General features: G+C 49.7%; 3 protein-coding genes and 1 pseudogene across 4 annotated transcripts; 2 read left to right on the forward strand and 2 right to left on the reverse strand.

The window, feature by feature from the left end:
• Positions 1-15,212: 15,212 nt before the first annotated feature.
• On the forward strand, positions 15,213-18,518 carry LOC125514140 (tobamovirus multiplication protein 3). Its single transcript, XM_048679411.2, has 8 exons — positions 15,213-15,646; positions 16,198-16,288; positions 16,377-16,429; positions 16,517-16,681; positions 17,443-17,561; positions 17,780-17,897; positions 17,989-18,066; positions 18,173-18,518. Exons 1-8 carry the CDS (start codon positions 15,491-15,493, stop codon positions 18,269-18,271), a joined length of 879 nt encoding a protein of 292 aa, XP_048535368.1. The 5' UTR covers positions 15,213-15,490; the 3' UTR covers positions 18,272-18,518.
• Positions 18,519-19,197: 679 nt separating this feature from the next.
• On the forward strand, positions 19,198-22,693 carry LOC125514142 (uncharacterized). 2 transcript variants are annotated; one of them, XM_087528358.1, is made up of 2 exons: positions 19,198-19,985; positions 22,382-22,693. In XM_087528358.1, exons 1-2 carry the CDS (start codon positions 19,326-19,328, stop codon positions 22,457-22,459), a joined length of 738 nt encoding a protein of 245 aa, XP_087384484.1. In that variant the 5' UTR covers positions 19,198-19,325; the 3' UTR covers positions 22,460-22,693. The 2 variants fall into 2 exon arrangements, with proteins under 2 accessions (XP_087384484.1, XP_048535370.2); XM_048679413.2 differs by lacking the exon at positions 22,382-22,693 and having other exon boundaries at positions 19,200-20,317.
• On the reverse strand, positions 20,392-22,062 carry LOC125514143 (putative methyltransferase At1g29790). Its single transcript, XM_048679414.2, is given in 1 exon segment — positions 20,392-22,062. A coding segment is annotated over 1 exon segment (1,338 nt). The 5' UTR covers positions 21,730-22,062.
• A 45-nt stretch (positions 22,694-22,738) lies between the features above and the next one.
• Positions 22,739-24,254, reverse strand: LOC125514144 (putative methyltransferase At1g29790; annotated as a pseudogene).
• Positions 24,255-24,314: the final 60 nt, after the last annotated feature.

The following is a 24,314-nucleotide window of genomic DNA, read 5'->3' on the forward strand; positions in this document are numbered from 1 at the left end:
TCCTATGGCTAAGTGAGGGCGTTCAAGCCGTATAGTCTGGTTGCCTGGTTTGTTGCACTAAACAACTCCTTCAAGGACCATATAATTGGATCAAGATTGTTTAGATACCATCCCGAACACCTCCGTACTACCTACGTGAGGGCAGAAGCCGACGACTGGCCAACCCTCAGATTTCATACAACACGGCCGCACAGGAGGACACAATCAAAACATAAATTATATTACAAAGCGGATTTGTCGACATCATACAAGACAAAATACGAGTGTATTCACTCGAAAATAATGTCCTACCCGCGCTGCGCGGCTACAATACGAGACCCCTCTAGGACATCCGCAAAGTAGCGCTCGGGTGTACGGTGCTCCTTGCCCTTCGGCGGCCCCTTGGTCAGCTCGACGGTGTCCATCTTCGCCCACCACATCTTGCAACGAGCAAAGGCCATCCGGGCACCTTCAATACAGACCGACCGCTTTACGACCTCAAGCCGCGGGCAGTCACTAACAAGCCGCTTCACAAGCCCGAAGTAGCTGCTGGGTACCAGCGCGGCAGGCCATAGTCGGACTATCAGGTCCCTCATGGCCAGCTCGGCCGCCTTGTGCAGCTCGACCAACTGTTTCAGTTGGTCGCTGTAGTATATCGGATGTTCTGGCCCAAGATATTGAGACCAAAACAGCTTCTCCGTCGAACTCCCTTCCCCAGCTCGATAGAATTCAGCAGCATCGGATACGCTACGCGGCAAATCCGTAAACGCCCGTGTAGAGCACCAAATTCGGGTAGGTAAAAGGAGTGTTTCCTTCACAGACTTGCTTTGCATAATGAAAGCCTTACCCGTCGCAATCTTCTTAGCTGCCTGGAATTCCTGAAGGGCGCTCTGGGCCTCGTCTCAAGCCTCTTGTGCGCTCTGGCCGGCCTTCGCAAGTTTGGACGCCTGCATCTTAGAATCACGCTCCAGGGACTCGTACTTCTTGACGGCATCCTGAAGCTCTTACTGAACCTCGCTGACCCGGGCCTCGTGCTTTTCGTGTACAGCGTGTTCCTTGGCCGCTTTGTCCTCGGCCTCGGCTAATGCCTTCTTGAGGGCCACCACCTCGGTCGTGGCCCCTAGCATAGTCCATGACACTTTAGTCAGCACGAAGTATTCATCCTTCCTAACATACACGCACGGGTTACTGCATACCTTGGTTGTCCTCCAACTGCTTCTTCACAAGGCTGAGCTCTTCCTCGGCCCGCTCCAGACTCCACTTCAGTTCGAAGACCTCCGCAGTATGAGCGGCAGCAGCCAGCAGCAACGCCTGCTTATTTTCATAGACATCATATGTTAGACTCCTGCAAAAATTGTTTTGATCCTCTGTTCGGCTTTTCTTTCCGAACACCGAACAGAGCGTCAGGGGATACTGTCTATGCTGTGATATTCTTTCTACAATTATTATTACCTCAAAGCCTGTTAAAAGGCTAGTGCAGGCTTCAGTCAGCCCGCTTTTGGCAGACTGAACCTTTTTTTATCACCGTACCCATGAGGACACGGTGTTCATCTACAATGGAAGCACCTCGCAGTGCTTCCAGCAGATCATCTGGCGCCTCTGGTTGGAAGGAGGTCACCAGCAGAACAGGCACACCCCCTCCTTTCGGGGAAGACCGTTCGCTGGACTCCGGAGCCGTGCAGGTCCGGCTGAGGGCCGAATGGAACTCGGCCACCACCATCAGTCCCCATGGGGGCTTCTTCCCCCATGTGTCCGGCGGCTGTGGAGTCATCCTTGGACTCCGCCCTGATGATCTACGGAGCCTCCCCTTGGTTGGTAAAGGCCCTTTGGGACACCACCTCATCATCGCCTTTGGGCGAGGTAGAGTGAGCAGGTGGTGGCGACGTGATAGCCATCTCCTTTGAGTCTAGCGAGCCCTCTATCGAGGATTGCGGAGAACTGTCGCGGGCCGGACTGCAATAGCATAAATTAAACATATTAATATGGCAAAGGGGAAGGGCCATACATCTGGACGAGTATAAGGTCTTTGGTACTTATGAAGCGGCCCGAGGCTTGGTCCGGTGCATTCGTTACGGACTGCTATCGACATCCCACGCGGAGTTCTCCGCGAGGGAGCCCTTCCCCTCTTGGGTGCCTTCACCTCCAGGTTCATGGAGGCCACCCTTTTCTTCCTTCCCCCTCAGGGGGAGTTGTCTTCTTCCTCCTCCTCCTCGTCTTCAGATGACAGGTCCGAAGTATCCTTTCAACGAAGGCCACTCCTGGTCCCCTTGGTCGCCTTCTTGGTCTTCTTCTCTGGCACTTCATAAGGCGACGAGAACAACATCTTCGTCAGGAGTGGGATCTCTTTATTTTTGGGTAGCGGGGCTGGACAGTTAATCTGCCTCGCTATGTCGGTCCAGGCCTAAGGAAAAAATTGATAGGAGAGCTTAGACTTCTTTCTCACAATACGCTAGTAAATATTATGCCTTGAGAGCGTGAAAGAACTTACCGGATTGGCTTGGCGCTTTGAGCTAAGCCCACGATCCTCGGTTGTAGGTGGTGGCATCTCGCCGGCCTTGAATAGCACTTTCCAGATATCCTCATGCGTTGTGCCGAAGAGCTCTAGCAGCGTCTGGTGCTTGGCCGGATCGAATTCCCACAAATAGCAAGTCCGACGTTGGCATGGGAGGATCCGGCGGATGGGCATAACCTGGATCACATTGACAAGCTTGATCTTGTTGGATATTATGTTCTGGACACACATCTGGAGCCCTGTCAGCTCGCCCGGAGAACCCTAGGTTAGGCCCTTCTCTTTCCAGGAGGTGAGCCGCATCGGGGCTCCAGATCGGAATTCGGGAGCCGTCGTCCAGTTGGTGTCGCGCGGCTCGGTGATGTAGAACCACCCTGATTGCCACCCCTTCACCGTTTACATGAAAGAACCTTCGATCCAGGTGACGTTGGGCATCCTACCCAACATAGCTCCTCCGCACTCTGCCTGTTGACCGCTCACCACCTTCGGCTTCACATTGAAAGTCTTCAGCCATAGGCCGAAATGAGGTGGGATGTGGAGAAAGGCCTCGCACACGACTATAAATGCTGAGATGTTGAGAATAAAGTTGGGGGCTGGATCATGGAAATCTAGCCCATAATAAAACATCAGTCTGCGGACAAACGGGTGGAGAGGGAATCCCAGCCCACGGACAAAATGCGTGAGGAACACCACTATCTCATGAGGCTCGGGGGTGGGTACGATCTGTCCCTTGGCCTGAAGTCGGTAAACGGTCTCCTTGGCCAGGTATCCTGCCTCTTGGAGCTCCTCTATATCTTTCCTCTTAACGAAGGAGGCCATCCACTTGTTGCCGGCTCCGGATCCGGACATGATTGGGTGTTTGTTTGAATGGGAACGAATGAGGACTTGGGCGTTGGAGCTCAAGAGCGGAGAGGCAGGAAGAAAGCGTGGGAGAAGAAAGGTGAATCTTATATCCTTATAAGGGCGGTGAATATCGAACGCCCCCCCCCCATTCGCCTTAAAATTTGCCTGCTCCCAAGGGCTGTGTAAATGGTACGATTGGGATACCCACGCTCGTATTGATGAGAATCCCGTAATAAGGGGACATGATCTCTGCTTTGACAAGACGTGCCAATGGCAACCGCATCTCGAAACGTGGGGTGAAAACCGGTTCGAAATTATGATCGGACAGGCGAGACGTCACATTACTAAAGTTGTCAGCAGATTGGACTCGTGTGTTATTATATTCTCTCTGCGGTTGTGTGCGGTGTGTGTTACAGGTCCGGGCACGATCAATTCATCTAGAGACTATTCGGAAGTTCGGATGGAGGAACCTGCCTTGCAATGCTGAAGACAGCACTACGCATCGGATACCTTGTCATTGAAGCCAGGTTCAGGGGCTACTGAGGGAGTCCTGGACAAAGGGTGAAGGAAATATGACCTAGAGGCAATAATAAAGATTATTATTTATTTCCTTATATCATGATAAATGTTTATTATTCATGCTAGAATTGTATTATCCGGAAACATAATACTTGTGTGAATACATAGACAAACTAAACGTCACTAGTGTGCCTCTACTTGACTAGCTCGTTAATCAAAGATGGTTATGTTTCCTAACCATAGACATGTGTTGTCATTTGATTAACGGGATCACATCATTAGGAGAATGATGTGATTGACATGACCCATTCCATTAGCTTAGCACCCGATCGTTTAGTATGTTGCTATTGCTTTCTTCATGACTTATACATGTTCCTATGACTATGAGATTATGCAACTCCTGTTTGCCGAAGGAACACTTTGTGTGCTACCAAACGTCACAACGTAACTGGGTGATTATAAAGGAGCTCTACAGGTGTCTCCAAAGGTACATGTTGGGTTGGCGTATTTTGAGATTAGAATTTGTCACTCCGATTGTCGGAGAGGTATCTCTGGGCCCTCTCGGTAATGCACATCACATAAGCCTTGCAAGCATTGCAACTAATGAGTTAGTTGCGAGATGATGTATTACGAAACGAGTAAAGAGACTTGCCGGTAACGAGATTGAACTAGGTATTGAGATACCGACGATCGAATCTCGGGCAAGTAACATACCAATGAGAAAGGGAACAACGTATGTTGTTATGCGGTCTGACCGATAAAGATCTTCGTAGAATATGTAGGAGCCAATATGAGCATCCAGGTTCCGCTATTGGTTATTGACCGGAGACATGTCTCGGTCATGTCTACATTGTTCTCGAACCCGTAGGGTCCGCACGCTTAACGTTACGACGACAGTTTCATTATGAGTTTATATATTTTGATGTACCGAAGTTTGTTCAGAGTCCCGGATATGATCACGGACATGACGAGGAGTCTCAAAATGGTCGAGACATAAATATTGATATATTGGAATCCTATGTTTGGACATCGGAAGTGTTCCGGGTGAAATCGGCATTTTACCGGAGTACCGGGAGGTTACCGAAACCCCCCGGTAACCTAATGGGCCTTAATGTGCCTAGTGGAGGAAGAGGAAAGGAGGCCTAGGGGCTGCCGCACGCCCCTCCCCCCCCCCCAAGTCCGAATTGGACAAGGAAGGGGGGCGGCGCCCCCCCCCTTTTCGGGAGTAGGACTCCTCCTGCGCGCCTCCTCCTAGGGCCGGCCGCACCCCCCCCCTTGCTCCTTTATATACGGGGGCAGGGGGCACCTCTAGACACACAAGTTGATCTTCAAGATCGTTCTCTTAGCCGTGTGCGGTGCCCCCCTCCACCATAGTCCTCGATAATATTGTAGTGGTGCTTAGGCGAAGCCCTGCGACAGTAGAACATCAAGATCGTCACCACACCGTCATGCTGACGGAACTCTTCCCCGACACTTTGCTGGATCGGAGTCCGGGGATCGTCATCGAGCTGAACGTGTGCTAGAACTCGGAGGTGCCGTAGTTTCGGTGCTTGATCGGTCGGGCCGTGAAGACGTACGACTACATCAACCGCGTTGTCATAACGCTTCCACTGTCGGTCTACGAGGGTACGTAGACAACACTCTCCCCTCTTGTTGCTATACATCACCATGATCTTGCGTGTGCGTAGGAATTTTTTTGAAATTACTACGTTCCCCAACAAAGGGGTCCCCGGGCGTCCGGCCTGTTATCTATGGGTCGAACTGATGGGCTGTGAGGATATGAAGACTGAAGACTGTCCCCGTGTCCGGATGGGACTCTCCTTAGCATGGAAGGCAATCTTGGTGAACAATTATGAAGATTCCATCTTATGTAACCGACTCTATGTAACCCTAGATCCCCCCGGTGTCTATATAAACCGGAGGGTGTAGTCCGGAAAGGATATACTCAATACCGTAGTCATACAGGCTAGACTTCTAGGGTTTAGCCAATACGATCTCATGGTAGATCAACTCTTGTAATACTCATATTCATCAAGATCAATCAAGCAGGAAGTAGGGTATTACCTCCATAGAGAGGGCCCGAACCTGGGTAAACATCGTGTCCCCTGTCTCCTGTTACCATCAACCTTAGACGCATAGTTCAGGACCCCCTACCCGAGATTCGCCGGTTTTGACACCGACAACCGCCGCAACCTTCTGTAACCGTGAGATCCCATCTTGGGGCCTTTTCCGGCGCTCCGCCGGAGGGGGCATTAATCACGGAGGGCTTCTACATCAACACCATAGCCTCTCCGATGATGTGTGAGTAGTTTACCTCTGAACTTCGGGTCCATAGTTATTAGCTAGATGGCTTCTTCTCTCTCTTTGGATCTCAATACAAAGTTCTCCTCGATTCTCTTGGAGATCTATTCGATGTAATCTTCTTTTGCAGTGTGTTTGTCAAGATCCGATGAATTATGGGTTTATGATCAAGATTATCTATGAACAATATTTGAATCTTCTCTGAATTCTTTTATGTATGATTGGTTATCTTTGCAAGTCTATTCGATTTATCAGTTTGGTTTGGCCTACTAGATTGATCTTTCTTGCAATGGGAGAAGTGCTTAGCTTTGGGTTCAATCTTGCGGTGCTCGATCCCAGTGACAGTAGGCGAAACGACACGTATTGTATTGTTGCCATCGAGGATAAAAATATGGGTTTTATATCATATTGCATGAGTTTATCCCTCTACATCATGTCATCTTGCTTGAAGTGTTACTCCGTTCTTATGAACTTAATACTCTAGATGCACGCTGGATAGCGGTCGACGTGTGGAGTAATAGTAGTAGATGCAGGCAGGAGTCGATCTACTTGTCACGGACGTGATGCCTATATACATGATCATACCTAGATATTCTCATAACTATAATCAATTCTATCAATTACTCGACAGTAGTTTGTTCACCCATCGTAATACTTATGCTATCTTGAGAGAAGCTACTAGTGAAACCTATGGCCCCCGGGTCTATTTTCCATCATACAAGTTTCCAATCTATTTTATTTTGCAATCTTTACTTTCAATTTATATCATAAAAATACCAAAAATATTTATCTTATTATTATCATCTCTATCAGATCTCACTCTTGCAAGTGGCCGTGAAGGGATTGACAACCCCTTTATCGCGTTGGTTGCGAGGTTCTTATTTGTTTGTGTAGGTACGAGGTGACTCGCGCGTGGTCTCCTACTGGATTGATACCTTGGTTCTCAAAAACTGAGGGAAATACTTATGCTGCTTTGCTGCATCACCCTTCCCTCTTCAAGGGAAAACCAACGCATGCTCAAGAGGTACCAATGATACCGACGATCGAATCTCAGGCAAGTAACATATCGAGGACAAAGGGAATAACGTATGTTGTTATTGCAGTTTGACCGATACAGATCTTCGTAGAATATGTAGGAACCAATATGAGCATCCAGGTTCCGCTATTGGTTATTGACCAGAGATGTGTCTCGGTCATGTCTACATAGTTCTCGAACCCGTAGGGCCGCACGCTTAACATTCGATGACGATTTGTATTATAAGTTATTTGTTTTGGTGATCGAAGTTTGTTCGGAGTCCCGGATGAGATCACAAACATGATGAGGAGTCTCGAAATGGTTGAGAGGTAAAGATTCATATATTGGAAGGTTATGTACGGACACCGGAATGGTTCCGAAGAGGTTCAAGGATTTTTCGGAGTACCAGGAGGTTACCGGAACCCCTCGGGAAAGTTAATGGGCCTCATGGGCCATAATGGAGAGGAGGAGGCAGGCCACAAGAGGTGCCCCCCCACAGTAGTCCGAATTGGACAAGGGGTGGGGGCGCGGCCCCCCTTTCCTTCTCCCTCTCCCCCTTTTTCCCCTTTCCCCCTCTCCGTTGGAAGGAAGGGGGAGCCAACTAGGACTAGGAGTCCTAGTGGGACTCCCCCCACTTGGCGCCCCCTTAGGGCCGGCTGGCCTCCTCCTCCCCTCCTTTATATATGGGGGCGGGGGGCACCCCAAAGGCACATAAATTGTTCTCTTAGCCGTGTGCAGTGCCCCCTCCATAGTTTACTCCTCTGGTCATAGCATCGTAGTGCTTAGGCGAAGCCTTGCACGGATCACATCACCATCACCGTCACCACACTGTCGTGCTGACGAAACTCTCCCTCGACCCTCTGCTGGATCAAGAGTTCGAGGGACGTCATCGAGCCGAACGTGTGCTGAACTCAGAGGTGCCGTACATTCGGTACTAAGATCGGTTGGATCGTGAAGACGTTCGACTACATCAACTGCGTTAACCTAACGCTTCCGCTTTCGGTCTACGAGGGTACGTGGACACACTCTCCCCCTCTCGTTGCTATGCATCTACTAGATAGATCTTGCGTGATCGTAAGAATTTTTTTGAAATTGCATGCTACATTCCCCAACAGATTGATCATAGAGAAGACATGATACAAGGTTGATCACGACTAAGTCAAAGAGTGAATCAAGTTGATCAACACAAAAAGCGTAGAAGATGTACCGAGAAGGATCAAGTGATCCTATGATATGGTAAGTATTGTCCATTGCGCTTTGTGTACTAACCCATGGCCTACATGAGATTTCTACGTGGGGTTAGGTATGTTTCCATGGGCTTCCTTCAAGAGGAAGCTCTCATACAACCCATGGAGGATGACATCAAGTGGTGACCGTCATCAAGACTGCGGTGTGCAAGTTCAAGTGCAGCATCACGAAGAGATCATGCTTGAAGTTTGTCGTCCATTGTGGTGACGATTGACTTGTGAAGATGTGCCGAAGAGGGGCTCACCCATAGTGGAGTATGGGGGAGCAATCTACTAGTCTTCATCGAGCCAGCGCAATCAAGAGAGGTGGTCCTACTTGAGGAGGACAAGATCGTCATCATCTAGCTCAAGTGGACTATGCACAAGGCAAAGGTTTGCCCTTGATAGGTTTTCTATTTTACCGGTCTCACAATGGTAATTGGGAGACCGGGTTATAGGACCGATTGTCGTACTATCAAGGGGGCACTTAAGTGGTTAGCTTGATCATATCATTCGTACAGAGCTCAAACCATTGCATCCTTCCATCATCTTTCTTGGTTCTTGTTTGGTGTTTCCTCTATGTGAGTTTTTGAGCTAGTAGTCATCTTCATGACAACCTCGATTTCATCGAAAACGGAGTTCATATGCATCTTCTATGATGTTTTTGATGATGTAGTTTATGCTCGTTCTTCACAGATGGAGGTTTCACATCACTTTTGGATACTACTTGTCGTCATCTATCCAACAAGCTCGAGTTCGTTGTATTTGGAGCTCATTTACAGAAGTTATGGCAGTTATGGTTTTCTTGCATCCATCTGTTTTTCTTGGGCTATTTTGAAGCTCACTAGTGGTAGTGCCGCCCTAGGTAGCGATAGTACCACTTGTGCGGTACTTCTGCGGTCTAGCGTCATGGGAACTACCGCTTGTTCTCGGGCTACTGGACACTTTTTTGGTAGTAGGGAGGTAGTGGCGAGTTGTAGTACCACTCAAGTGGCACTACGGCTCACACTTATGCCTCACTACCGCAACTCTTGTTGTGGCCCTGGGAATTTAAGCGGTGGTACCGCTTGTGCGGTACTGCCACATTCTATCTCTGCTTGCACTTCCGCTTATGTTTCTACTTCTGTAGTCCCTCGCAACTTTCATGGTACTAGGGTGGTAGTACTGCCCGGTGCCGCTTTTGTGCGGTACTGCCTTGCCGTCAACCAACTTAGTACCGCGGTACCTTCTGGTACTACCACCTGAAGCGGTAGTACCGCTTGTGCATGGGCAGAGGGCATACGGTTGGATTTCCCCCCACCTATAAAAGGGGGTCTTCTTCCCCAATGGACCTTATTCTTGAGCTTGTATTTTGCCCCCATTGTTGACCTTCTTCGAGCTTGCTATCTCTCAATCCCTCCAATGATTCTTGCTAGTTCTTGAGGGAAAAGAGAGAGAGAAGATCTAGATCTACGTTTCCACCAATCACTTTCTCCTTTATGTGAAGGGAACCCGTTGGATCTAGATCTTGGAGTTCTTGGTGATCTCCTTGTTCTTCCTCTCATATTCCTCCATAGCTTTTATTGCTTTGGTGGGATTTGGGAGTGAGGGACTTGACCACTTCGTGTGTTCTTGCCATTGCATTAGTTGCATCGGTTTGGGTTCTTCACGGTAATTCATGGAAGTGAAAAGTTGAGAAGCTTATTACTCATTGGTGATTGGTACCCTAGAGTTTGTTCCTCTTGGGTGCTTGGGCGCCCTAGATGGTTGGTAATGTCTCAGAGCTCAATCAGTGTGATGTAAAGCTCCGGACAAGCGTCGGGGTCTCCAATTAGGTTGTGGAGATTGCCTCGAGCAATTTGTACGGGTTCCGATGATCGCACCCAAGGGTTTTCAAAGTGTACTAGTTCCATGACCGCCCCAAGGGTTGCCAATTGCACAGGTTCGGTGACCACCCTCAAGGGTCCCTTAGTGGAATCACGACATCTTGCATTGTGTGAGGGCGTGAGGAGATTACGGTGGCCCTAGTGGCTTCTTGGGGAGCATTGTGCCTCCACACCACTTCAAATGGAGATTAGCATCCGCAAGGGTGTGAACTTCGAGATACACCATCGTCTCTGCGTGCCTCGGTTATCTATTACCTGAGCCCTTTACTTATGCACTTTACCTTGTGATAGCCATAGTGTTTCATGATATATATATATATATATATATCATCACTTAGTTGTTTATCTTGCTTACAATAAGTTGTTGGTGCACATAGATGAGCTTAGTTGTTTTAAATTTTGTGCTTGACAAATTAAACTCCAATTTTAATCCACATTTGTTCAAGCCTAAAACCGTAATTATTTTAAAGCGCCTATTCACCCCCCTCGACATCCACGATCTTTTACCACGCAACCGACCTAAGAGTGGTACTTCCCTACCCCACCCCCTCGCGCCACCCTCCCTTGGTGGTGGCACGGGGACCCCTAGCCGCATTTCACCACCCGCGAGCGACCTCCCGCCCTTTCCCTCGTCTTGCTGCCACTAGAGGAGCCGCCAACGAAGCTCGGCTGGTCCCCAAGATGGTGACAGCAGGGCATCTCCTTCCGCATGGTGGATGCAGCAGTTGCGGGCATGAGGGCGGTGGCGGCAGCTGCTCGGGACGTTGTAGTGGCGCCCACTTTATGGCACTGTTGCTGCTCAGTGACATGGTGGCACGCGCAGGGCTGATGGCGCAAGAGGCCTACAATGGCGCGGCAGGGCGAGCCTGATCATGGCGGCCGTTAGAGGTGTTGGTAGCGAGCGGCGGCGACAGTGGGAGGGGCTTGGAGGGTTGGTTGTGGCTGATCTGTTTTGTGGCTCCTCTGCGGTGGTCTTGTGAGGTGCTTTGGTCGTGGCCGAGTCGCGGTGAGTCTGCGTGGGGAGGTGCAGCACAAGGGGTCCGACGGCGAGGATTTGTCGCCGTGAGGTTGGACAGAGGCGCACTGAGGGGATGCTGCTCGGGCGGCGCGACAGCTAGTGGGTGGCGTGGTGGAGCAACGTGTAGTGATGGAGCAGGAGGGCGCTTGCGGCTGTTGGTTCTTCTGTGTTCTCCAGCGGGTGCACGTGGTGCACGTGCGCGTGGGATCTTGGTCACGACAGGAAGCCAAGGTAGTTCATGGCCTCGGTTGGCTTATCTTTGGTCCCTGTCGGCGCGATACTCGGCAAGGATAGATGGTTCATGCTGCGTCCTGTGACCCGACTTCCTATCGGTGGCTAGCAACTAGTGTTGGTCGGCTACCTTTGCAAGGTGCGGTCGGCTGCTCCGACGATGGGCTTCTTCAACTGTGAGCTGGCTCGGTGGTGGTGCTAGGTGGGCGCTGTGGCGAGATGACACGCGGATGAGGTGGCGTCGTGAGCTTGGGTGAAGACCCTATCTCGATTGTCGCCATGACCAGCGTTGGCGGTGCCCATGGTGGTCACTTACCTTCTTGGAGGCATCGTTCCACACCCCTCCCACGCGGATCGTTGCAGCTCTGGAGGAAAACTTTGATCTTGTTTGATCGGACGATGTCGCTGCCATGGTGTCCTATTCCTCCTTGGGGGTTTCGTCTTTGCAGCTGAGTATTGGCGAGCAGGGCCGGTGGAAGACAGTGGTGTTGGCACTGAGGCCTCTGGGGCAACGATAATGGGGGGAGCAATGTCGGAGACGTAGCTATGGTTGAGGTAGTTGGCTCTTCTCCGACGTGTCCGCGGGATTGCCTCGGCTGGTTTGTTACTGTGAAGTCGGAGTTGCGGTGGAGGGTCCCAGTTGCGTACGATGACGGGCAACAGGTGGTTCGTTCGATGATCTTTCATGGCGCCAGCCATGTCTAGTTCTCCTCCATGGTTCTCTATCAGAGTCGGAGCTGCGATGTCTGGTCACAAGTGCATGAGTTTTGGCGTGGATCTTTATACATCTCCACATGGCCTCTACAATGTTGGGTTGGGTCGACGATCGCCTATGGTGTAGTCGGAGTCGTTTTCTCGGTTTAGGAATTGCGATGACGCTTCTAGGGGAGGAGTGATGGTGATAACGCCCGACTGCTGTCTTGACGAGACACTTTTTGGAGTATTGTGCGTGGGCTATTTTATGTGTGCCGCTCAACGGTTGTAATGATTTTTCACTCGGTTCTTTATAATTAATTAAACAATATGGTGTTCGCTCGATTTTCTGTAGTTAACTGATCAACTATTTTTTTCTTAATTAATGCTGAATCCTGCCATTTAAAGGAAAACAATACAAGGGAGAACCGAAGCTCGAATGATTCTTGTTCTCTGGTCACAAAGACAGGCCTAACTAGCCGAAAGTGGCTTTTACATATGAAAGTTACATATCTTCTCGTTCTGGTAAGCTGATCGTTGGTTTTGTCTGAATGTGTGCCGACGGTGACACGGACCGGTGAGATGGCAACCTCTGGGCCGAATACCCCCTCTGAACTTTCAGCACTCTGAAAAAATCCGAAACAAACAACTTGGCAACATGTAGCAGAACAATTCAGCGATTCACGAGTCGCCTAACGACAAGGTCTCGTCTCCCATCGCACTGGCTGCTACACCACCACCAACAACGCAAGTGCCGTAGAATATTGGCACGATGCTCATCAGGTTTGACCGGCATTGCTAACACGCTGTGGATAGTGAGGTTTGTGGTAGGTTAGGAGGTTGGTGAGTTGCGGCTTGCGGGAGGCTACATGGGAACAAAAATCAATCAATACATGGTAGGTAATCGCGAGTTACCTGCAAAAAAACAAAGTAGTGTGACCATAATTAAGGTGAGTGTTATCAATTAAGCTGGACCCTGGACGGCTGGACCTGACCGCGTCGGATTATAATAACCAAACACAAAAACGGGTGTTTTCATGACTCGCCCAGCCAACAAAGTATCCAAATGTTTTTTTTTCTTCTTCTTCTTTGCGAAAAGGACCTCAGGATAACATTGATGATTCAGATGTAGTACAAAGCATCCTAAAAATAAATAAATTTACAACGAGGTCCTCAGACCACCTCACGAAGACTACGCTCGCCGGAGCGAGTTGAGGGCGTGCCGCCGCCGCTACACTCCTCCCGGAGCCAACACCTTTTTGAAGTCAGCCATGGCAGATGGGAAGTCTCCAACTTCGGCCACCAAGGACCAGCACACCGGAGCAATAACCATCATCGAGGAATCACCACGCGAATCCATAGATCATCCCTACTTGCACACCGGGGACTCTGCCACCGCGCTGAAGATGGGGAATACACCGACGCCATGACGGGGAGGGAGGGCAGAACAAAACTCACAAGACGAAGATGCCGACGTCGCTTCGCCTCCCTGTTTGATGGAAGAACCAGAGCGATCCAGAGACCCACGATGAGCAAAATTATCCCACTGAACGTCGCTGCCACCAACGGACATGGGATCCAAACTACTGTTTGATACGTAGATCAAGGGAGAGCAATTGTCGGATTCAGGGCTCCGCAGACCCAATAAAGGTTCGAACTCTGGGACGTGTGCGAAGAACTCAACCTCTCAAGCCAACTGATCGTCGCTTTCCCGGCCTAGCTTGACGAACAGGGAAGGAAAGAGAAGCGGCAGTTTACTCAGGTTCGGGTCATCTTGCGGTGTAAGACCATACTCCTACTTTCGGGTGGATTAGCCTCGCGAGGAGTTGAGGATGAACTACTACAGAGGAAGAACAACCTCAGGAGGACTGTTCTTGTGTAGGTGTGAGCAAGAGAAGTCTCTCTCTCCTACGGTGGTGGCTCAGCTATATTTATAGTGGCATTGGTCCTCTTCCCCCAAATGAAGGCGGGAAGGGATCCCACAATGGCCAATTTTGAAGCGGGACAGAAAGTACATCCTATCCTGACAAAAGGTCGTCTTCGCCTGCAAAGCTTCCGGTCGTGACGCCACGGTGGGCTCGGTGATAACATCCGTCCTGGTGGTTTTAGTCTCGTTGCACCTGCGCTTGCATCCTTAGCACCAAAGAGGAAACCTGTTGCTCTGCGCCCGCTGGCGCCCGTCTAGCCTTGGTCGTCATGGCTTGCGTCACCTCGGCCTCATGAGGTGAACGCTTGCATAGAACTCTCCGCTCCCCAGGAGCCAGCCTAGGGAGTCCGCTTCCTCCGGAGGTCTTGGTGTCGTCCGCCTCGCAAGGGTCTTGTCTTACCGAAGCTGAAGATGGGCCGTACCAGGCCGTCAATAGAGCCACGCCGTGGGCTGCAGGCAGGCAGGTCTGGATACCCTAGTTCCCAGAACACCGATAGCAATGCCGCCCTCATGGCGGGAAAACCAACACCGACACGGGAGAAGGGAAGTGGCAGATTTATTTCTCCAGATCGGCGACGAACCCTTCTCCAAATCGACACCTACATGGCATGTCTACACGCCTAAAGAAGATGAGCGAGTCCCCAACTCCCCCCGCCGCGGAAGCAAGTAGGGGAGGCAGGGATCCGCTCCCTCACCGGCGGGTAGAGGGGCCTCTTGCAGACACTCTTTATTCCACTTTCGGATCTCTCGCATACTAAATCAGACTGTTTATTTCTTCTTCTAAATGTTAAAAATCCGACGTCGGATTTCCAGCTTTTGCCAGCGAACATCTAGATTGGACATGTGAAAACAGATAAATTTATCATGCCGCCGTGCAAAATTTACCATGTTCTAAAGTAAAACTTTATGTAGTGTAAAAAACTACTATCAGAAAATATCGTCGCGCTACAATAAATAATTGTATGCGTTTGATCGGGATCCGACGTACCTGCGGGTTCCTTTCCTTTTCTTTTCTTTTTAGGACAACAAGGACACAAAAGCTGATGTTTCCCCGGACTCGGATGGGCTCCCGAGCCGGAGTACGTCCTAATTCTAGCCAAGAACGCGGGCGCAGATATAAGCAGAGCGCGGCTGTACCCGTACTACAAAACTACCAAACACGTCGGCTCCGATCCAACCTGTGTTCCGAGCTACGAAGGCGACGCGAGCCGCCCCTACAAACCCACGTCGCCGCCAGCGGCACCACCAGATTCCCCAAGCCACCCAAAATTTTTGATTTTTGATTCTACCCGAGAGGAAGGCCGTCTGTCTGTCTGTCTGTCTGTCTGTCTCTCTTCCAGGGATCTCCGTGCAGCCTGGCGGCGATGGCGGCAGCGGCGCTGTTACCGGCTCCGGCGCCGGTGCCCCTGCCGGCGGCCTTCGCGGGGTGGTGGGAGCACGTGAACGGCTCGCCGGCGTGGCAGGACGGGATCTTCTGGGCCCTCGCCGCACTCTACGGCCTCATCGCCGCCTCCTCCTTCGTAAGCATCCAATCTGTCCTAGGAACAAACCTGTACCCCTTCTACTGCTAGGTTGGTGCCCTGGTGGCGAGGCAAGAGAATATTTGGCAGGGGTACCGATGAATAAATTTGTGATGTCACAACCAGCGATTTCACTAGAGAATAAAGGCTGTTTTTATTTGCTTTGTGGCTTGAGCATAATACTAGGCTTTTGTATGAAAGCCGATAATGCGAACGAATAGCATCTCACAGAGCTTTAGATCAATCAAGGGGAAAACTGTGATTCTGAATGCGGATAGGTGGACAAGGACCTGTGTTTGCTTTCATGCTTATCTCTCTCTAATCCATGAAAACCTTGGTGGATAAGAATGCGCTGGTAGCATCCGAATTATGCATATAATTCTATGAACTCTCAACTGTAAATACCTCGGTTTCTTGCAAATAAATAAATAAATATCTTAGTAAGGTTTATACTTGTCATGTGCACATGCCAATGTTTACAGCTTGATGAATAAATTTACTCGAGGAAGAGAAGGCAATATTAACACTGTGCTATGTATGTGTATATGCAGATCCAAGTTGCCAGAATACAGCACAGAGTTCCTGAATATGGATGGACAACACAAAAGGTCTTCCAGTTCCTTAATTTCTTGGTTAATGGAGGTACATTGTTCAGTCTCAACTGGGGTAAAATTTGCATGCTCATTTATATCCCGTGTAATTCTAATTTTACTCTGTTGCTAATCTGCAGCAAGGTGTTCCATCTTTGCTTTCCGTCGTCAAGTGCAACTAGTGAACCCTCAGGTTTGGATAGCTTCATTATTTTCTGTCACTCGAATGAAATATTCAATTTGATTGATCAGAGTTTTAATCGTGTTTATTTTATTTCAGATCTTTCAGCATGTTATTCTTGATCTGCCGGGGCTTGCATTCTTCACTACCTATGCAATGTTGGCACTTTTCTGGGCTGAAATATCTTATCAAGCACGTGGTCTAGACACTGATGGCCTCAGATCAGGTTTCTATACTATTAACGGTGTCGTTTATGCGATGCAGGTAAAGCAGTTTTTTTTAATATAAATTTGCACTAAATATAAGACGTAGTGACGTGATGTCTTTTGAACTGCAAAAATGTCTTATATTGTGGTACATAGCTACTCCCTCTGTATCAAAATATAAGATGTTTTTGTTGTTCAAATTGAACTGCAAAAACGTCTTATCTTGGTATAGAAGTAGTAGTATTTTGTATAGTTGTACGAGAACTATCTGACCCTAAACCCTATACATGTCAGGATGTTTTCCCTTTTATCGTACTGGTGAATCCTGAAAATTTATTCTTATGAAAACTCTTTTCAATATGAAAAACTATGATACACTTACCATCGGTTAGACCAATAGTATATGTGGGTCATGTATGTCATGCATTTCGAGGTTTAACTGTAACCATCAATTAGACTGGTAATATATATGTGTTCTGTACTTATCTGCAATGGAAATTATAGCATCGAGGCAGATAAATTATATTGGTGGTCAAAGTTATGTGTGGATGCCGTATGTTTTGTCAGAGGGAGTAGTGCATATCTGGAACAGTATAACAGAAACAAATGCATGAAGGTAATAGGGAAATAGTTTGCACTTAGTCATTTATTGTAGTCTTTGATGGTTGGTGTTTTTTATTTAAATACTGACCCTCACATGCCTGTTCTACATGAGTTCTTCTCACTTAACTAACTGCTCCGTTCATCTGTTTTTATTATGTGTGCTCAATCACCGTTTGACTGCCTTGGCTGAAAATACTCGAATACATTTGCTTTCAGGTTTTGGTGTGGGTATTGTTGTGGTTGAATCCAAATTCATCTATGCTTGTGCTTTCAAAGTTATTCATTGCGGGACTTTCATTTTCCGCTGCTCTGGGTTTTCTGCTGTACGGAGGGAGGTAAGAATACCTCTTTCATAAAGTTTGAATTATGATTCACTTAGATCATGTTTACAGTCAAGTTAATCAGTGAGGCTAGCCGCAGTCTAGTAACGGTTCTGTAGTTTGGTACTGTAGACTATACCCATTTGTTTCAGGGTTTGATCTATTTAATTATACAATACAACTATAACACTATGGTACTAACTGTATCCGTGTGCTCCTGATTTGTTTGGCAGGCTATTCCTCATGTTGAAGCGTTTCCCTATCGAGTCTAAAGGGAGGCAACAAAAGCTGAGCGAGGTTGGCAGAGTGGCCGCTATTTGTTCCTGTTGCTTCTTGGCAAGATGCGTAATGGTAAGGATGTCTGTCCTCCGATCCTTGAACGAGATTGCAAGTCATATGGTTCATTTCTCACTGTTGCTGACGCACTTTTGTTTTTCTGCAGATGTGTTTCGCTGCCTTCAATAAAGATGCTGATCTGGATGTTCTTGACCATCCAATTCTGAATTTCATATATTACCTCGTATGTGTGACTTTTGCAGCTCATAGTCACCACCTCGTTTTATTTTTGCCTAGTCTATAAATTGAAACCATCATTGGCATTGATGTTAACCTCCTTTTTTCTACAGCTTGTCGAAATCGTTCCTTCGGCTCTTGTCCTGTACATTCTGCGGAGGATCCCTTCGAAGCTAAAGCTCGCACATTACCATCCCCTCAGCAGTGGCTAGAGATAAAAGCGGTGTCCCCTTCTGAGCTGAAATATAGAGAAGTTGCTGCAAACATAGCTGAATGCGACCCCAAGACTTAAAAAGGACTGGTCTATGGTCTGGTCGTTCAAAATGTGTACAGACAGGGATCTGAAATCTACGCGTGAACTTACCTTATGTAGCCACTAACTTGATAGTTTAAGGGTGCTAATTTCATGTAATTAATTACTGTTGGTGTGATTAGAAATCAAGCATCTTCACTTGTTGAGCAGGCAAAATTCCTCATAAGCTATTTTTGTTTTGAAAAACACAAAGCTTTATTCGTTCGAAATAACAGTTTGCATCGTTTATGAGGGGGTAAAATTTCGCTTAAAGCAACCTTATTAGTTTCCTTATTACAATGTTTGAAAGTAGCGAGACGAAAACCACAAGCAATAAAATAAAAAATCGTTAAAAGCAGTCACCACCGCTGCATCAGAACGCCCTCCATTCTTCATGGTACCTCTAAATTATCAAAGTTAATAACTAAGCGTGCAAGTTATAGGCCAATACTTAGAGCCAAGGCTTCGGCTGTCAGGATGTCCACGCACCAATCAATTTTCCAATTTCCTCTAGCCATGAATCTGCCTTTATCGTCTCTTAGGACAGCTCAAAAGAAAAGTTTAATTCAGTCGAAAAGTTCAACTGAAAAATGTAAAGACAAAATGTTAAATCATGTGCAGAAAGGTTAAATAATCTTATGCGCATTTTGGGTATTTTTTCAAATTTGTGTACCCCTAATTTTTTTTTTCAAATTTGTGTGCATGACACAGTAGAGGAGTACTAGTCAGTTTTAGTCGGCTTTCATCGAAAAGAGAAAAAGGAAATAAAAACAGAAGTAAAGAATAGTCGGAGGCGCCGACGCCACCTACCGCCAGGCTACCGAACAGCATAGAGCGTACCAACCGAAATTTCAATTCTTTTCTCCAGCAAACAAAACAAAACTCCGCCGCTGCTCTCTCCACCTCTGTCCTGTCCGTGATTTATACAAACTCAAACCTTGGTAATCTCCGCGCCGCAAACCCTAGCCGCCGCCATGGCCTTCCTCGCCGGCGCAGCCTCCATCCGCAGCCCCTTCGCCCTCGTCTCCTCCTCCCGGCGCCGGTACGATCTACCCACGGCCGTGAAGGCCACCACCAATTCGAATTCGGTTCCCCACCACCCCATCATCTCCTCCCTCCGCCTCGCCGCCTCCGCCGCGGTCCTCCTCGCGGCCACCTCCCCGGCCATCGCGTGCACGCCGCCCGCGCCCACCGTCACGGTCTCGCCCGAGGACGCCATCCAGGACGACTCCCACCTCTTCGAGAAGCTCATCATCGAGACCGCCGCCCTCTCCCATGTCAGCGGCGCGGAGGCCGCGCGGGCCCGCCTCTCCGCCGCCGGAGGCGGCGAGGACTATGCTCGGCTCCTCGCAGCGCAGACGCTCTTCGTGGACGGCAAGGCCGACGAGGCGATCGCCGCCTTCGAGGAGCTCGCGCGGGAGGACCCCGGCGACTACCGCCCCCTGTTCTGCCAGTACGTTCTGTACTCTGTTCTGGGCAGGGCGGCGGAGTCGGAGTCGATGCTCGAGCGCTGCCAGGCGATCGCCGGCGACAAATTCAGCGCCAATTTGACAATGCCGATCTCGGCGACCAAGGAGGTGGAAGCAGCAGCAGAGGCAGAGGCCGAGCCCGTGACAGAGAAGACGGAAACAGAGGCGGAGGGGGAGAAACTGTGAGTGCAGCGGATTTGGAATCATCACCAAATAAGGTAGGCATTTGCTCCCTTTCTTTTGAAGGAAAATATAGGTTGGAACGCCATGATGATGCTCTAATGGTACAGTAGAATCATACAAACAGAGAGAAATTCGAGACGGCAATTCCTGTTTTGCAGTTCTGATATGTAGGCTAAGAATTATGCAATTTACATGGTTTGAGAATAAGTCGAGGCGATCATGGTAAGGTGATCGATTTTGAGAGTGTTGATAAGTACAGTCTATACTTCTGCTGTACACCACTAATTTGTGGAATGGATACATTGCTTCATTTATTTGTTCTCTTACATCATGATGAAATTGCTGGAATATAATGCCAAGGAGTGAAAAATCTATAGGAAATGGTCACCTAGGTCGTGGGCTTCTCGAGCAGCGCTGAGAGGTACCACTCGTTCCTCTTGATCCCTTGGTCCAGCTTCCGTCTGGCATTCTACCGCACCTTGTTGAAACCGATTTGATTGAACATGGGCACATATGTTGTGTTCATTCGCGTGCCGAGGCAGAAGAAGTGGTCGAGCCAGAACAATCCTCCGGGCCTCAGCACTCTGTAAATGTCGAACAAGGTGAACTCGAGCATGGCATCGGGGATCCAGTGGCTAAGCACATGCATCGAATGCACAATGTCGAGCGTGCCATCAAAGAACGGTAGCCGGTGCGCGATGCTCAGGTGCATGGGGAGAAGACCCCGCGAAGCTATGAAGTTATTGAATGGGGCATCGAAGTTCATGGACGTGGTCACCACGGTCACCCCACGCTCCTGCATCCGTGCAGCAAACGTGCCTGATCCACCCCCAATGTCGAGCCCAATGTGCACCGTGCCATTTGGCTTTGTTGCAAGCACGGCATCAATGGAGTATGAGAGTGCACCGTCGTCGCGCATCCACCGGCCCTTCTCCCGGCCGCTGAGCAGGTCGAAGCAGTCTTTGCAGTCATAGGAACCCTTGGTCTTGCGGCGGTTGACAAGGCAGGAGTAGTTCTTGCACGTGTACTCGTCCCACACGATGCTGGTGTCTGGCGGCATGGCCCACAGGCTCGCTGGCAGTGGTGTGGGCTCAGCATACCCTATCGGGCGGCGTGGCCGGCATCTCCGTCGTGGCAATGGCTCGCAGCCCTTGAGCATGAGCCGCTGTGCAAACTGCTCATCGGACGGACACTCGCCACCGGGCTTGTAGTCCATATAGCGCTCCAGCTCGTCCGGGAAATGGTGGCACGCTTGCCCCACCGTCGGGAACAGCTGATCGGACCCCAGGTTCTTCGTGAAGCCTAATGGCAGTTTGTGGGGGCCGACGGCCAGCTGGAGCTCGCTGGTGAGCTCCCATTGCCACAGTCCATCAACCCCGACATGCTTCTGCTCATCCCTGGCGGCTGCCATGTCGCTGGCAGTAGCCTTTAGGCCCAGGAGCGTCTCGACAAGGGAGTTTGCCGTGGCGAGGTGGTCGTGCAGGTGCACGAGCTCATCGTGGCTCGCAGCGAGAGCGTAATCCGTGATGTTACCGGAGTTCCAGAAGGGGACGCTGCGGTCGTGCTCGCCGGAGCCATTGCCGACTAAGTAACTGGCGTCGGAGAAGAGGAGGAAGGTGGCTGTGTTGGTGGCGACGACGATAAGTAGAACCAGGGCCCTGGACCTGCAGCTGTTGTGCTGCCGATCTCTAGGTTTCCTGGACATGTGGTAGTCCATGCTGCGCATGTTGCAACAACAACTAAAGCAGCACAAGGAAACTCAAAATGCCTCTTCTTGTGTTTGTAATGAGGACGATGCTTTTATAGAAACTGTGCTATCCCACTACTCCTTTCTTTTACTACGACTCTTACTAAAAATGTTTAGAGTCCAACCTCACCTCACAGTTGACAGTTTAGAACTGGGGTGTTGCTTGACAGGTGAGAAAAGTAGACAGGCTCAAGTTGGAATCTCGTGATTCAACGGCTCAATGCTAGTGATTGGGCTAGACTGATGGACTTTCAGTATGAGCGTGCATCGTTCACTGAAACCCGGCGCTTAAGATGAGCCAGCGGGCTTTGACGCGACAGTTAGGATATTTGTGTGGATGCTGGTCATCCGCGCTTCTAGACATGTATATCATACTAATAAAGATTGCTGCACTAAGAAGTGTAAATAGTTGTGACAATGAAGCATGTTCTTGAGGCAATCTTAAGAGTCTTCCAACACATCAGCACAAGACAGAGAGACAGACACTAGGTAAAGGTTGGTTGCAGTCGTGGCTGCATCCAATTGTTACCACTACCGTCTTGCAGAGCACATGGCTGGTAATTCCCTCTGCTCGCGATCGCCAGCGACATTCAGCGCCAATTTAACAATGCTGATCTCGGCAACCAAGGAGGTGGAAGCAGGAGCAGAGGCAGAGGGAGAGTCCGTGACAGAGAAGGCGGAAACAGAGGCGGAGGGGAAGAAAATGTGAGTGCAGTGGATTTGGAATCACCAAATAAGGTAGGCATTTGGTCCCTTCTTTTGAATTGAAGGAAAAATATAGGTTGGAAAACCAATAAACCATGATGCTGTCATTTTTTTTTTGCGGGATACCATGATGCTCTCATGGTACAATAGAATCATACAAACAGAGAGAAATTCGAGACGGCAATTCCTGTTTTGCAGTTCTGATATGTAGGCTAAGAATTATGCAGTTTACATGGTTTGAGAATAAGTTGAAGCGATCATGGCAAGATGATCGATTTTGAGAGTGTTGATAAGTACAGTCTATGCTTATGCTGTACACCACTAATTTGTGGAATGGATACATTGCTTCATCTACTTGTTCTCCTGCATCATGATGAAACTGCTGGAGTATAATGTCAGAGAGTGAAATAGCAAATGGTCACTTAGGTGGTGGGCTTTTCGAGCAGCGCTGAAAGGTACCATTCGTTCATCTTGATCCCTCGGTCCAGCTTCCGTCTCGCATTCCACCGCACCTTGTTGAAACCGATTTGATTGAACATGGGCACATACGTCGTGTTCATCTGTGTGCCGAGGCAGAAGAAGTGGTCGAGCCAGAACAATCCTCCAGGCCTCAGCACTCTGGTAGATGTCGAACAACGCGAACTCGAGCATCACATCAGGGATCCAGTGGCTGAGCACATGCATCGAGTGCACGATGTCGAGTGTGCCGTCGAAGAACGGTAGCCGGTTCGCGATGCTGAGGTGCATGGGGACAAGACCCCGTGAAGCTATGAAGCTATTGAATGGGCCATCGAAGTTCATGGACGTGGTCACCACGGTCACCCCACGCTCCTGCATCCGTGCAGCGAATGTGCCTGACCCGCCGCCAATGTCAAGCCCGATGCGCACTGTGCCGTTTGGCTTCGTTGCAAGCACGGCATCGATGGAGTATGAGAGTGCACCGTCGTCGCGCGTCCACCGGCCCTTCTCCCGGCCGTTGAGCAGGTCGAAGCAGTCTTTGCAGTCGTAGAATCCCTTGGTCTTGCTGCGATTAGCAAGGCAGGAGTAGTTCTTGCACGTGTACGCGTCCCACATGATGCTGGTGTCCGGCGGCATGGACCACAGGCTCGCCGGCAGTGGTGTGGGCTCGCCGTACCCTGCCGGGCTGCGTGTCCGGCACCGCCGCCGTGGCAGTGGCTCACAGCCCTTGAGCATGAGCCGCTGTGAGAACTGCTCGTCAGACGGACACTCGCCGCCGGGCTTGTAGTTCATATATCGCTCCAGCTCGTCCGGGAAACGGCGGCACGCTTGCCCCACCGCCGGGAACAGCTGATCGGACCCCAGGTTCTTCGTGAAGCCTAATGGCAGTTTGTGGGGGCCGACGGCCAGCCGGAGCTCTCCGGTGAGCTCCGGCTGCCACAGTCCGTCGGCTCCCGCATGCTTCTGCTCGTCCCTGGCGGCTGCCATGTCGCTGGAAGTGTCGTTTATGCCCAGGAGCGTCACGACAAGGGAGCTTGCCGTGGCGAGGCGATCGTGCAGGTGCAGGAGCTCGTCGCGGCTAGCGGCCAGCGCATACTCCGTGATGTTGATGTCGCGGAATGACAGCTTAGTCGACTTCCAGAAGAAGCCGTGCTCACCGGAGCGAATGCCGATTGCGGAGCTGGTGTCAGAGAAGAGGAGGAAGATGGCGGTGTTGGTGGCGACGGCGATAAGTAGAACCAGGGCCCTGGACCTGCAGCTCTTGTGCTGCTGATCTCGAGGCTTCCTGGACATGTCATGGTCCATGCTGCGCACGATCCAGCAGCTAAAGCAGCACAAACTGGAAGCTCAAAATGTCTCTTCTTGTGTTTGTAACGAGGATGATGCTTTTATAGAGAATT

Source organism: Triticum urartu, chromosome 6A (genome assembly GCF_056163025.1).
Source record: "Triticum urartu cultivar PI428250 chromosome 6A, HENAU_Tu73, whole genome shotgun sequence".
Lineage (NCBI taxonomy): Eukaryota > Viridiplantae > Streptophyta > Magnoliopsida > Poales > Poaceae > Triticum > Triticum urartu.